The 14,508-nt window shown below is 49.6% G+C and overlaps 1 protein-coding gene across 2 annotated transcripts in view; it reads right to left on the bottom strand.

The window, feature by feature from the left end:
• XPO6 (exportin 6) overlaps nucleotides 1-14,072 on the bottom strand; it is a 45,804-nt gene extending 31,732 nt beyond the window's left edge. For both annotated transcript variants that reach the window (XM_065732455.1, XM_065732456.1), the window contains exons 1-3: nucleotides 13,996-14,072; nucleotides 1,436-1,526; nucleotides 92-204 (exon numbers count right to left, since the gene is read on the bottom strand). In XM_065732455.1, the coding sequence (XP_065588527.1) occupies nucleotides 92-204; nucleotides 1,436-1,526; nucleotides 13,996-13,998 (207 nt within the window). In that variant the 5' untranslated portion in view covers nucleotides 13,999-14,072. The remainder of the gene's footprint in view (nucleotides 1-91; nucleotides 205-1,435; nucleotides 1,527-13,995) is intronic.
• Nucleotides 14,073-14,508: the final 436 nt, after the last annotated feature.

Here is a 14,508-nt window from a genome sequence, read left to right as displayed (position 1 = left end):
TTAGAGAAACATTTTCAAATAAAATCGATTGTCAGATACAACTGCATCAGAGAAAGAAGATGCACTGCACGGGCAGCAGCATGCCTCTTACCTCAAACACAGTCAGACTGTACATCATCACGTAGTCATTCCTTGTGCTTGACAGGAAATAGAGGCAGAACCTCCAGGCTCCTATCTGCTGGGCAAAATTATTTAAAAGCTCCTCTGAAAAAAATAAAAGCAGAAAATGCATTAAAATTCTCTAACTGTAAACAGAGTCATAACAATGTGTATTTCTGAGCATGGAAAAAAAAACAACAACCATATTCAAGGTGACTCAAACAACCAGGGCAGGGGGCATCACACCCAAAAGCTTTGAAAATAATCTAAGAGCAAGCTTTAACGAAAAGAAAATGGTTATATGTCAAACAGTATTCTGAAATGACAGAAGTACTTCACCGGGCTAAGTGCTGAATATTGAGGCAAGTTGTAAAGCAAACAATAAAAAAAATAGGTTTAAATTCAAGTGCTTCAGGAGACATCAGCTTGCTGTAAGGCAGCACCAGAAGCTCTGCACCTCTGATGAAAGGTTTGGTGGGCATCTCAGGTCAGGCAACTGCACAACAAATGCAGCAGGAAGGAGAAGCTGCAAGGGCTGTGCAACAGGCTGGCCACGTTTCAGCCCTCACAGTGGGTTCCCTCCCTGCAGCTAGACTGAGAGAGCAGGGAGATACCAAAAGGAATACAGCAATGGTATCTGATGTAAATGAAAAGGCGTGATGGAGATCCATTCCAGCACTACAGGTGATCTCAATAGAAGAACATCTGGTTGGTCGCTTATTCTTTACTCATTGAGATTTGTGGAATAAATCTTTCACATTGATCATACGCTTGCACTGAAGTTACAGAAGTTAGAGAAGAAAAGCAAAACGACCTATTGGTGCCCACTAGGCACAGTAGCAAGGGCATGTTTCAGAACACCAGTACAATCTCCACTGGTTTTCAGAACACCACGTATAATAGCACTACCCAAAATGAAACCTCACTATTTACTCCCCCGTGTCATTTCACATTAATTAGGGCACTCTTCTGCTTTTTCTCCCAGGGGCAGGACAGCTCCTTAAGTTCACATTTCACCTCTAGGCAGAAGGTGAGCATTTTCCAAGTCACGCTGCCTAACATTGTGCAGGTAGAAAAAAAACAAACGTCCCTCCTCTTCCCAAGCTCCCGCAAGACAAAAAGAACCTACAGCTGCATGCTCACAGGAGCAGTTACTGATGTCAGTTACCCATCGTGTGAGTCCTTACTTCAATTCACACAACCAGGACAGGCCCTGAACCAGAAAGAGCACTTTTCCCTGCCACGTTTGTTTAATAAAAGCACCAAGTGACCTCTGCTGAGGTCTGCAGGCAGCACAATGCAGAGGGACTGGCCCTTGGAAGGGGCAGGCACTCACCTATCTCTCGCTTCCGCTCATTTGTTGTGCAATTGTGGAAGAACTCCGTCATCAAACTCTCCAAAGCCCGGAGCGAGGCCTCTTCAGATGCCTGCAAACAACACCAAGAGGAAGGAGTTAATGCAAATTTCCCCTGTGAATTGCACTCGGGGCATCCAGTGTAGATGATTTCTTAAGAGACAGCACTTGGAGGTCAGCATCCTTCAGGCAAAGGACAAAACAGTGCAGCATTCCAACTGCCCACAGCACCCAGCAGCAACAAGGTTTGTCACACTCCCTTCACCAAGGGATCACCTGCTCAGCTGCATGAAGCAATGGCAGCAGTGGGAGAATGTTCCTCCTTGCCCCTGGGGTGGTCAGTAGCCACAGGGCAGCTCAGCTGTGTCACATTGTTTTGTGATTCTCACAAAAACAACACATTCAAGTCCAGATGCTTCCAGCTGATGGCTGGAAGGGCACATCTGCAGCACCAAGGGGGCTGTGGCAGCAGCAGTTCAAGAGATGAAAGCATTTCCAGCACTTAGAGAAGGGATACACAAGCATTCAGAGGTTTGACTAAAGAACAATGCCCCCAACACCCAAATTTAGATTTTACTATTGGAAATATTCAGCTATAGCTCAGTATGGGCAAGTCTGATGAGGACAGGACCTGTACACAGCAATTGTGAGGTTATGGCAGTTTTGTGACTCGCTAGAGCTGAGATTTTATTCTGGTAATACCCCAGCACTGAGGAAGGCCTCTGCCTGAACTGCACTTCCAAGAGAACCCAATAACAGATGGCCTTAGGAAACAGCACATCTGTGCCATAGCTGTGCTATTCCTCTTCCTCTTGCATTTTCAATTCATGCTATCAATAACAAATGCAGCAAGATTCAGGGCCCAACTTCCTTCTGCATAGAAACAGTGCAAACCAGGGAACAAAACTTGAAAATTCTGCCTCTAAAAATAAAACTAAACCAAACCAAACCCATGGCTGGAAGGGGACAAGTTGTGAAGAGTGTAGCAAGCAGGACAGCCCACAGGAACACCACTGCTGCTCACTCCCACCACTCACAGCATCTTCAATGGCTCAGTAGAGAAAGGGAATTTCAGCCACTTTTCTCCTTCTCCCCCCTTCCCACTCTCCTCCCTCCCCCTGTAAAGTATGTGCTCTAGAAAGAAAGGACTTCTCCAGCAAAAAATAGAACAAAACATTCTGCTAGAGAGCAACTGGCTTAAAATAGCCTACAACTGAATCAAAGCCACTTTGTCAGCTTAAGGGAGAGAAAACCCACTGCTACTGCCTCCATTCACGTGCACGCAGCCACCCCCTGAAGTGCCCTCCCCATCCAACAGCCCCACCACCCAGAGAGCAGCAATGTTGTGGTGAAAGCTGCATTTGAAGAACTCCGCTGGAATCGCTTTCAAGACACCAGGATACAGCCAAGCTGCCACTTGTGTGTGTTTCTCTCCTGGAAGTTTCATGCTGTTGCAAATTCCTTCCTAACCTACTGATTAGGAATAAGGTTCAGAGAGAGTTTCAGCGCTGCCATAAATCCCTGAAGTTCACTCCTTTGCCCTTCAACAAGAAGTCTCACTGCTAGCTTCAGCTGCACAACACCCATTAAGGACTCCCCACGCCTGGCTCCCATGGATCCCATGGACTCGTTGCAGTCAGGCTCCCCCACCAGGAGCACTGCTCTCCCCATCCCACTGCTCCATCCATCTGGATTGCTCAGTTCAACAAGAAGCACTTGCTCCTTGCATAAAGATGACAGGACTTGAAGGGTTTGGGATGAGAAAGTCAATCCTCCTTTATGAAGGATACTCATGGCTCTCTACAACTCCCTGAAAAGAGGTTGTGGGGAGGGGGGTCGGCCTTTTCTCCCATACACATAGCTATAGGACAAGAAGGAACAGCCTGAAGTTGCACTAGGGGACGTTCAGGTTGGGTGTAAGAGAAAATTTCTTCTCTGAAAGAGTGGTCAGGAACAGGCTGCTCAGGGAGCTGCCGCAGTCACCACCCCTGGAGGTGCTCGAGTGATGTTTAGATGTTGTACTAAGGGATGTAGTTTAGTGGAGAAATATTCGTGGTAGGTGGATGGTTGGACAGGATGATGTTGGTCTTTTCCAACCTTGGTGATCCTATGAAGATTTATTTCTGCTTTTGGAAGTTGCACACATCTGGTGCATCCCCCACTGATTCCCAACAACCTCAGCTCAGAGATGTGGAAGATGGCTGTCCCTGCACCCAGAAACACAGCCTTTAACCACTGCAATACCCTAAGTGACAGGAGGAGGAGGGGAGCTGAGAACAAGGCTGGCACTTTAGGAAAGTGGCAAGCAATGCCACGATAACTGGGTGCAAGGATGCAAGGACACGCTGCTGCAGACTGCAGAGGGAAGTTACTGTACCTACCACTGATATCCCACAGGAATTATCCACTGAGGCCATAACAAGCACAGAAGTGCTTGCAGGACCTTTGCTGAACCCCGCTGTGATATCTCCAGTATTATCACTCACATTAACACGCAGGCAGCTTCTACTCGAGGACTCAGTGCTCCCTCCGCGTTGGAGGAACAGGGCAGGAAGGTATCGCAGGGTTCAGGAGAGGAGTGGCTGTCCCCACCCCAGGCAGCACACAGACACATCAGGGGATGTTCCAGCCCCACAGGCAATCAGAGCCTGCAGTGCTCACACTTCTCAACTCATTAAAAGCAGTCAAGGTCGGATGCCATGTGGCACCATCCAGCTGCCCCGCTGCTTGGGATTCCTTAAGTCCAGAAAATCCCACAGCTTGAGACTGTGCCATCAGCCACAGCGTGGTTGGGTGACACAAAACAAGTGTACCTGGATGTTTGGGTCAGACCTGCCAATCTTGGAATTGCCCATCTGAGCCAGCGTGGCTGCCAGCAACCAGGGTGGGAGCTCCAGAACCCAGGCCACTGCGGAGCTACGCCCTGACCACCCCCAGTTGTGTCCTGATAAGTCTGATAAGGGCAATTCAATAAATTACCAAGACAGAGGTGTGTAGTTGTTTACTCACAGCATTTATCTCTGAGCTCCAACCTTTAATACTGGTCCCATACAATCAGACAAGCAAGACTCACAGGTGAGCACACAGCTTCCCCTCTGAACAGCAATTACCTGAATACCCAGTAATTGCACATTCAAAGATGGATTTCCTGGATGAAGAACTCCAGAAATCTTAGAATCAAAAATCCTGAGACCTCTCAGATCACCAGGTCTGACCCCAACCCACCCCACTGTGCCCAATGACCACAATGAGCACCTCCCTCAGTGCCACATCCCCACAGTTCTGCAATGCCTCCAAGGACAGCAGCCCCATCACTCCCTGAGCAGCAGTGCAGTGCATCACTGCTCCTTCTGAGAAGAAACAGCTCTTCTCACTGCTCCAAACGCCCAACCTGAACCTCCCCTTTGTGCAACTTAAGGCCCAGCACCTCTGGATACCTACTGTTTGAAGAGGTAAGAGTCACTTAAGTGGCTCTTTAGGTGACTTCTGTTCAGGAAAACAGCATTAATAAATGCCTACCTATGGCATTTTGGGATGCTCAGAGTCCAAATCACTGCACCAGACTCTGAAGAAGCTGATGCTCTGTACCAGGCCTGGGCTCAGCCCACAGAAAGATAAGAGCTCACACAGCTCCGGGCAGCAAGTGGGAGAAAATACACAGGACAGCAATAGCTATGAAAAAACATTTGGGGTCACATTAATAAGAGCTGTTGCCAGACTTAGGAATTGGGTTGGCATTGCAATTTAAGACACTGCATGTTTATTTGAGCAGAAAATGCACCACTAATTTTAGTTCAACATCAAACCAAAGACGTTCCCCCACTCACAAAAGCATCCAAGTATTCTGGGAAATACAAAAGTGCTTATAAAAGCTGTAACAGCTTAAAGCTATGTAAGTTTTCTCCAGACCTTCCATTCAGGGCACATTTTCCTTCCCCCACCACCTCCAGCTTCATTTTCTATTCTCTAAAGATCGCATCTGCAAAGCAGGAAAGCCACGTGCTCCAGACAGCCCCAACCACAAGCTCTGGTGGTCAGAGCCATGCCAGACCATCCCTGCACATTCATAAATGAATGCTTTTAGAAAAGAAAGCAATCATTTCTGTTAGAGGAAAGCTCTTCCCTAATGCTCGGACATAAAAGCCCACGTGGTTCACCTCTTGATGGCTGCTATTAACAGCTCAGCAGAATCGATCATACAAACGATGCTCTAAATACAGCACTGCAGCTGATGACAACACCAAGAGGTTTTGTGTTGTTGTTTTTTTAATGCATTTGGAAATGGATATCACTGAGACAGAATGACGGCAACCTCCTGTACAAAGGTTTTTGGGTTTTTTTTTCCCCTCTGCTTGCTAAGATGTCAATTGCAGGAACTCCTGTTGTGCCACCAGTAAGCCAGTGGGTAGAGCTGTAATGGTGACTGCTGGTAGAACTGAATTCATTCATTCCCTGTCTTTGCTGCCTCTAAATGACGTTGTCCCATTCCCACGCTAAGCTTGGGAACCTTCTGCACCCACTTTTGTGGGGTTGCTGTCACAGTCATACATGCAGACACAAACCAACAGTCATACACAGATATAGCACTCTGTTGATGTACTTTCTTCCATACATACTGTTTACAACACTGCAGATCATTTTGAAGCACACAGTAAAGGACAACTTAATTACACACATAAAGCACATGTCCTAACACAACGACTCACTCATCAGCTTTACCAATTACCAGGGTGTCTTTCAGAGTCCCTCCCAACTTAACAGAAACTCCCCCATCAGCAGTGATGGCCTCAGAAGGTGCTGGCTCATTTCATGCCTGCATGGCTCAGTGCAGCCTCCCTTCTGTTGCTGCCAGCAAAGCACCAGCACTGCTCTAGTGAACCTCAGAGCAGCTTAGGGCCACTTTGTGCAGTGAAGTTCAGTAGCAACAAAATCAGTACTGCGAAGTACATAAGAAACAGAGCTGTATGACACCCAACACATGCTCCAGAAAGGATGAACACATGCTGCACTGAGGCAGAGCTGTACAGCTCCAAGCAGTGCAGTGCTGCACCTCATTGCTCCCAGCTAACTGTAAGGGTCTCTAACAGAACTGCAAGCTTACCCAGGAGCCTTCAGATAGGAAGCAAAACACAACCCCATCACAGACATGCTCCCTGGCAGCAGGCTGCTGATGATATCAAGCATGCTCCATCTTTGCTCTCAGTGTCCTCGTTGCTTTTCAGACATGCTTTTGTGGTTTCACAAACCGAAACTAGGCTGAGCCTCCGCGTGCCGTGAGAGCCATTTCAGGAGACCTCCTGGCCGCAGCACGCAAGCAGTCCTCTGCTTCATTTGCTTCGAGAGCCACCACTCCCGCAGCTCACTGAAGAGATGCTGATTTTGCAAACTCATTTCTCTTACACTGCAATTTAAGCCAAAAATCTACCATGAAAGTCACGAATTTCCGTTGTGTTTAACAGCAGTCAAAGGAGGCAGCAGAAGTGCTGCGGTGTGCTCAGACCCTCTGTGACAAAGCTGATGTCCAGCACGAGAGCTAGGGAATCCTGCCTGCATTGCTCATCAGTTCAGAAATGTCAGTCTGCACTTCAGGAATCAGTGTGTTTTATTTAAACACCAGCTGATTTCTGGAGCAGGATAAAGAGATCACCTTACCTGTAAACACTGCCAGGGACACAGGTAATGAGACACCTTTTAGAATACCGATAGGATCGTATTTCTCAAATCATCTTGTACAGGCAGGTTCAATTAACCAGGGTTCAGGTTTTAAGGCTGAACTTTGATTAACAGGCTCAGGTGTCTGAGGTAGAGCCCCTCCAAACTGACGGTTCTTGATCAGGAATCAACACTGGGCTCATCTCAGCAGTCACTCTGCTGCCCATTAAGGATGCTCAACACAAGGCAACTCTGCAAGCATGAAGCACTGCAATTAACAGCCACAGAATCCTTCAGAATCCCCTCAAATGAATAAAATCATCATCATGCCTGGCATAAGCAAAATAAGATCTAGATCTGCTGTGATTTACAGCCCACAGTCAACAGAGCTGGTCACATGGTGATGACTTGCTAATTGATTTACTGTGGTTTAGTTGCTGGAAGAGACTTGGCAACACTTTATTCCCTCAAATAGTTCCTAGAAACGTAATGCACAGCTGAGAAGCATAGGAGCATCTCACACAGACTACTACAGTTGGTATTCTCCATTGTGACTGCAGCCTGCCATGGCACAGGGGTCCCAGATGGGTACACACAGGTGACATGGTAACTGCTTTTTGGGCTGACAGTTAAATCCAGCAATCCAGCTGCACCCACAAGCTGTTTACAGACAGTTCTCAACTGCTGCCTGCTATTTCTTAAGCTATCACTGATGAGACACTTTTGTTCAGGGGTGTTATCAGAAAGGTAAGTGACAGAACGCTTTTGGATGGATGCTGCAGAAGGTTGCCCACCTGCCACGTGTGGTCAGCCACACACATGCTGTGGGTGCTGAAGCACCAACACGGTGCTCTGGTTCTCTCCCAGGGCACAAAAGGAATGTGCAATCTAACTGCAAAGTCTAGAAGGTCTCATCGAAAGGGCACGGGGCTGCAATTCTGCAGCACTACAGTCTACCCACCCACTTCACATCCCCAGGGGCTCCCTGTTATGTCCCCATGCTGAAAGGGGCAGCACAGGACAGCCCTGTCCTTCCTCACCATGGTCACAGGTGTGAGACAGCAGACGCAGGGCACGGACCACTTCCCCTTTTCTCTGCAGGGAGGAACGCAGCACGTACAGACAGGATCACGGTGCTGGCCCCGTAAACAAATGCACACAACATACTGACTTTGAGATCCCACTGGAGTTTTATCTGAAACAACCCAAGTTTTAACATGGCACTGGGTGGAAGAACCCAAACCCATAGTATTTTGGGCAGAAGCACGCTGGGGGGAGGTGGGCTATGCCAAGAGGAAAAATCACACATTCTGAAGAGTTAAGAAAGAAACCCACACACTTCTTCACCAAATGGTCCACAGCAGAGATGAGCTTTCCAGAACTTACAAGAGATGCACCCAAGCATGGTGTCAGTTTAAAACAAGCACCTTCAAGTTTTAGCTGAGTCTTCCCACAAAGCACTGCTCTTGCTTTTGCAGATGGATATTTGCTTGTTTGTGTTCAAAAAATTCCTCTTCCTAACTCACTCAAATGCAGCAACCAGAGAGAGGGAGACTGGAGGTGTCATAGGACACACCTGGTGCATGTGTATCATCAGCAGCCAGATGCCCATGAAGCATTAATTAAGCATTAATTAACAGATTTTCCAGTACACTTCTCAAATACTTTACTGCCTCCACAACTGCAAATCCAAACTCTGGTGTATCTGAGCCTGCAGACAACTCAGTAATGTGTGGACAACCTCTCTGAGCTGCAGCAGTGTCCAGGCACAGCTTAAGGAGTCTGAGGGTACACACATATGCATGGTTGGAAACTGAAAGTACTCCAGTATGTCAAGAAGAAAGTGAACACAAGAAAACACTTATTCAGCACCTTCTGAAAATGGCCCTTCTATTCAGATGCAGCTCAAGCTGCTCTGCAGGGAGAAAGAAACCCTCTTACTTCGTGAAAAATGCTGACACCAAGCCAGGGCACAACAAAGCAAAGCTGGGGCTACAGGAAGCCTGGGACAAGGACTGCACCTCACCCAGCACCCTACAGCAGCAGAATCCAAATCCCAGCATGGTTACTATGGTATGCAGAGACACACTGTTTTCTATGACACTATAAAGAACACTATAAGGAAGAGAAACTCATGGTACTGCAAACTCAAGTCCCAGCAAAAACCCTTAAAGCTCATGCTGGGTATTGAAGAGCATACACGAAACTGATGTGGAGAACACCACGGAAATAACTCTACAAGACTTGGTTTCTTTTTTAATTCACGTTTCCAAAGAACAGTACGTTCAGGAAAAGCATCTAGCCTGCTTAGAGCAAAACAAAACAAGATGTTGACACCACAGTGCCCCAGCTCCTTGGGCTGCTTCCCAGCAGCAGCCTGCTCCTCTCCCCGTGCCTCCTGCAGCACCGGGGCCTGTTGCAAAGCAAGCTCTTTCTCCTGAGTGCTGGCTGACTAGCAGACCAAGCCCTGCTCAGGGCTGTGAGCAGCAAACCCTGCTGCTGAGCACCTACCTCCTCTCGCACAGCACAGATCTCAGGCTGCTGATTGCATTGGTTTCCTCTTTCCTTCAAGCCTGACCATGGCAGAGCTGCTCCTGCAGCTGCCCCTGCAGACTCCTGCTCTGCTCCCAGACCACAGTTTCAGCTCCCAGAGCAGTTCCTACACTCAAACCTCAGTGGAAGAAGCTGGACATCACCTTCAGTCTAGCAGAAAAGAACTGGCAACGTTGTTACGTACAAGAAATCATTTCAGCAACACGATTTTCAGACAAATCATCCCCCATTAGGAAAAAAAAAGCATCCTTTCTCTAGAGGGAACACCCCATCCCCTCGCCTTTAGTGCTGGCTCGGCACCCCAAGGCAGAACGCACACGAGACAATCACACTGCTTTCACAAAGAAGGGGACAAAGGAAATGTGACAACCCGTCTCCACGCTGCAATTAAAGCTGCAATAAAACACCAAATCAAACTGCTAAAAATACATAGTTGCAGAGCCAGATACAAACTTGGAGATCTGAAACAGACAACGTGGAGCACAAGTGCAGAGCAAGTGCTGGAAAACTGTAAAAGAAATGTGGCACGAGAAAAAGATCTCAGCGTGATCCCCATGGGAGAGAAATTAGGGAACACCAGGGGGAAAATTAAGGAATTGGTGAAGGAACATCATCTGAAGTGTTCCAGGTGAAGTCAAAATAAACAGGAGTCAGAAATACAGAGAAAGAAGGTCCTTCTTCCCTGCAGAACATCTCCACCATGCTGAGGTGCTCTTGTGTCCTCAGACAGGAGACCCCAACCATTCTCAGCCTCCTCCTGCAGCACTCTTCCCTCCCTCCTTCTGACCACAGACAGAGCCCCAGGGCTGCCTGCAGGAGAGGTCTCTGCTTGAATAAGACAACCCACACAGAAGGAAACTAATTGCTTTCTCTCTACTAGACTGTTAATATTTACACTTGTGTTGGAACAAATAGACCTTCCCAACAGACCGGGCACCTGCTGCACCCTTTGCCTCCACAAATGGCATTCTAAGCATTTCATTTTAGTAAAGCAAAGCTAATCAACACCTCATTTCTCTCAAAAACACCAAGGAAGGGAAACTGGGAGAATAAGGGAATATAAGGGAACTTAAGGCTCAATCTTTCACCCTCATACCTTCTAGCCTGTCTGGAGACAGTAGAACCAGCATGCAGCTACCCAGCCTTTGAAACATGATGTAAGTAAAACAGTTATAGGAATGTGGGACATGAAGACTGCTGTGCTGAACGGCATAGCTTGTACCACCCGGCCCAGCATCACCTCATGCTGCCTCCTCCAACACCAGGAAATGGGTGAACAGTTCGCAGGCATAACACTGTAGCTCTCACTTAGTGATTTAATAAAATGGGGACCACGCTACAGAGGGGCAGAAGTTGCATAACCTGAAGGTCAAAAAAGGAAGCCAGATGTCAGAGCTGGGGCTGGGACTTACAAGTTCCTACCCTCTCGTTTCTCTTTCAGTTGCGAGTCAGAATGGCTCTAAGAAGATTCACTTGTCTTTTTGAACTCTGTGCTTTCTGCTTGTCCCCCTAAAAGCTGTTGAAAACCCAAGCTGTGACACCCCATGGCTTGGTGCTGTCGTAGAATATCCCGAGTTGGAAAGGATCCATAAGGACCATTGAGTCCCACTGTTGCTGCTCCAGCTCCCAGCGCTGCCTGCACCATCCCTTGGGGAGCAGAGGTGACCTCAGTGCTTCCTGTCCCCGTGGCACAAGCAGGGTGCAGCCTTACCCTGCTCTCCTCCACTCCTCACTGCAGGGCATCCCACAGCTCTCCAGGCAGCACCAGCAGCTCAAGAAGCACAGTTTAAGCAGCTCCAGCAGCAGAATGGCTGCAAAAGCAAGAAGCTGCCCCCCCATGCCACATTCAGCAGCACCAGGAGCAGTCCCACTAACATGGAGCCACCTCACTGATCCCACAGACCTGCTCTAGCCACAGGGCTGCCAATGCTGCTGCACCAACATCCATAATAGACGTGGGCTGCCTCCATCACTCACAACAGTAAGCTCCTTGGTAACCAAGGGTGCCAGAATAACTGACAGATCACCAGCAACCTGTCTAGGTACACCATGATGCAGACATACCTGATTCCTTAGCAGATAGAAGTCTCAAACCATCCTCAGTTCTTCAAAGGAGGCTTTAAGCATAAGAAAATGACAGCACTTACTGCTAAGAAAATGATTTGGAAGATGGTAACAGGGATGTAAAATAAAAGTAAGAATGCTGCTGTGAAAAACCTAGAAAGATTCAAACTACACACCCCCCACTGCCTCCTTCCTTCATGCACAAGAGGGACATGGGCTTTTCTGGATCCGCTGCTGCTACTCCCCTTGGAAGCTTCCCATTCTGCCACACGTTTCTGAGGCCCAGCGACAAGAGGAAAGCTGAGTGCCTGCTGACAGCTAACACAGCATTTGAGAAGTGCACCTGCAGCTCTCTCACAGAACGGCTGATTTCACACAGCATCTTTTAAAGCCAGATATCAAGCAAAACAGTATGGCTGGGGAAGGGCTGCCTTCTCCTGAGCTATTCTTCTGGTGGATGGCATGAGACAGGTCTCAGACAAACAAAGATGACATTCTCTAGGAGGTAAAAGCCTGACTTGCAGCCTCCCATGAGGGCTCAGAACACACTAGCTGGTGACTGCTATGCTCTAATGATCACAACTGCTTTGGAGATGATCCACCTTTGCTAGCAGAAGCAGAAAAAGAGGAGAAGAAACAGCAATGAAATAAAGGCACAGCTGCTTTGGCTGCAAGATACTGCATTCAAGGAACAGTTCTACAGACATAATTTATTTTTAAGCTTTTTTGTTTTAAATCAGCTAGAAGGAATATAATACTTGAGTAGAAAACATGCTAATGCTTTCTGGTCTGCTCTAGAAGCTGTTCAGTGCTAGTGTAAGATCTGTGGAGCACAGCACCCTGAACTGGCGTGTGCTGATGACACACACACAGTTTTTGAGCACACTGCGTGTCACTGCAGCTTCCCCTCCTACCTTTGATGCTCTCTTGCTGACTTTGCTGCTCTCATCACTCCTTCTTGATTAATCAAGCTTTAACTCATCACTGCTCCTCCTGCTTACAGCCTGCAGTTTTAACCCAGTTCAAGTTATGCCTCCCCACGTCCAGATTTTCACAGCACAGTTTAATTATGCTGTGTTTGTTCCCAGCGTGCCTTACAGAGTCTCATCTTCACACTTGTCCAACTGTTTCCAGGAAGGAGGGTGCACTGGCAGCAGAAGAGGCCCATCTGTGGGCTCAAAGGAGAGTGAACAGAAGGAAAATCTTGCACAGGAGTCACATGAAGTGTTACAACAGTAAATTCTGCAGTGTAGCTCGATGGCTGCTTCTCACCTGCCATACCCACTGCTTGGCTCGTAACTGAACCAAAAACTGAATGCTCGAGGTAAAAGAAAACAACATGTAACTCAACAGACTGAAAGAATATTTCTATATGAAGGCAATGGAAAAATTAAGAAGTCCCTATCACCTGAGGTTACTGGTGTTCCCTTGAAGCACAGACCTTGCTAACCTCTTTTCACATGCACAGCAGCAGCTTGCTAACACCACAGGTCCAACAAATCCTCAAAACCCCACACCACAGCATTTATTCATCTTGAAATGGGGTACTCACTGAGAAGAGCCTTCAGAACACCACCCTTGGCTTTGGCCAAAGCCACCATTAAGAGTTGCAGTGATGGGCAGAAGTTCTGTCCCTGCTACATCAGATCAGAAATACACAGCTGCAGAGCAGGATCCCAACTCCCTGAAGGAGAGGGCTGCAAAGCCTGGGTCTGAAGCACCCGAGGGAGCTCAGAGCAGAGAGGAGCTGGAAACGAGACTGGCACCAACATCCCCTCAGCAAGGCTGCGGTGGGGCAGGCAGGAGGCAGCTCCCCACTCCCTGATCACTGCACTGTCTGTGCACGCAGCTCCCCTCTGCCAGCAGGGCACACCTTGCAATGCTGGGACGAGTGAAAAATCCTAACAGCGACCGTCATTCCTTAACACGGCCCTGAGAGTGCCTGGAACGGTGCTGCGGCCCCTCAGAGACAGACGGGCAGCTCCCAGCCCTACAGGCTGACCGCGGGAGCGAGCAGGGCGCCTAAGGCGTGGGGAAAAATAAAGACACGACTGCGCTAATCAAAGCCACGCGCGGCCCGCAGACAGCCCGGCCGAGGGGCGGCCCCGCACTGCCATCCATAACGCCGCGCACGGCGGAACGCGGCCCGCAGCCCCAGGACAGCGGGAAAGGAGAGCCGGGCGAGGCCGCATCCCCCCCAGCTCATCTCGGGGCACCGCGGCCCTCACGACCGCCCGAGGCCGGCACCCGCAGCCCCCCCCCCCCGCACTCACCATGGCTGCGGGCCGTCCCTCCCGCGGAGCTGCTTTGGGCTGCGCGCCGCGCTCCGCTCACCTCATGGCCGCGCAGCCCCGGCGGTCCGCGGAGCCGCCGCCTCCCCCCAGCCCCCGGGGCCCGCCCCCGGCCGCCGAGCACGGGGAGCCCCGGGAAGGGCCGGCGCGGGCGGCGGGAGGGGCCGGGAGCAGCGCTGCTACAGGCGGCCCGGCCGCAGCTCCACCGGGCGCATCCTGCGGCCCCGCCCGCACCGCCCCACCCGCCGGAAGCGGCCTCCCGGCCCCGCCGACCAATCGCAATCGAGGCTGCGGGGCTCTGCGCGCGCGCACTCCGCCGCAGCGCGCCTCTGTCCGCCATCTTGGAGAAGGGCGGGGGAGAAGGTGCGCGCCCGGAGGTGCGCCCCGCCCCTCCCCAGCGAGGCTGCGCATGTACGCCCAGCAATTCCCGCCCTGCCGGAAGCGGGAAGAACAGGGGAGGGGCGGGGCTCTCTTTGGCCACGCCCCCCGCGTTCA

This window comes from Cyrtonyx montezumae, unplaced genomic scaffold (assembly GCF_038088225.1).
Source record: "Cyrtonyx montezumae isolate F1298 unplaced genomic scaffold, pur_monq_1.0 scaffold_16, whole genome shotgun sequence".
Taxonomy (NCBI): Eukaryota; Metazoa; Chordata; class Aves; order Galliformes; family Odontophoridae; genus Cyrtonyx; species Cyrtonyx montezumae.
The sequence above is the reverse complement of the archived record's forward strand: the minus strand, read 5'-3'. Positions and strand labels throughout refer to the sequence as shown.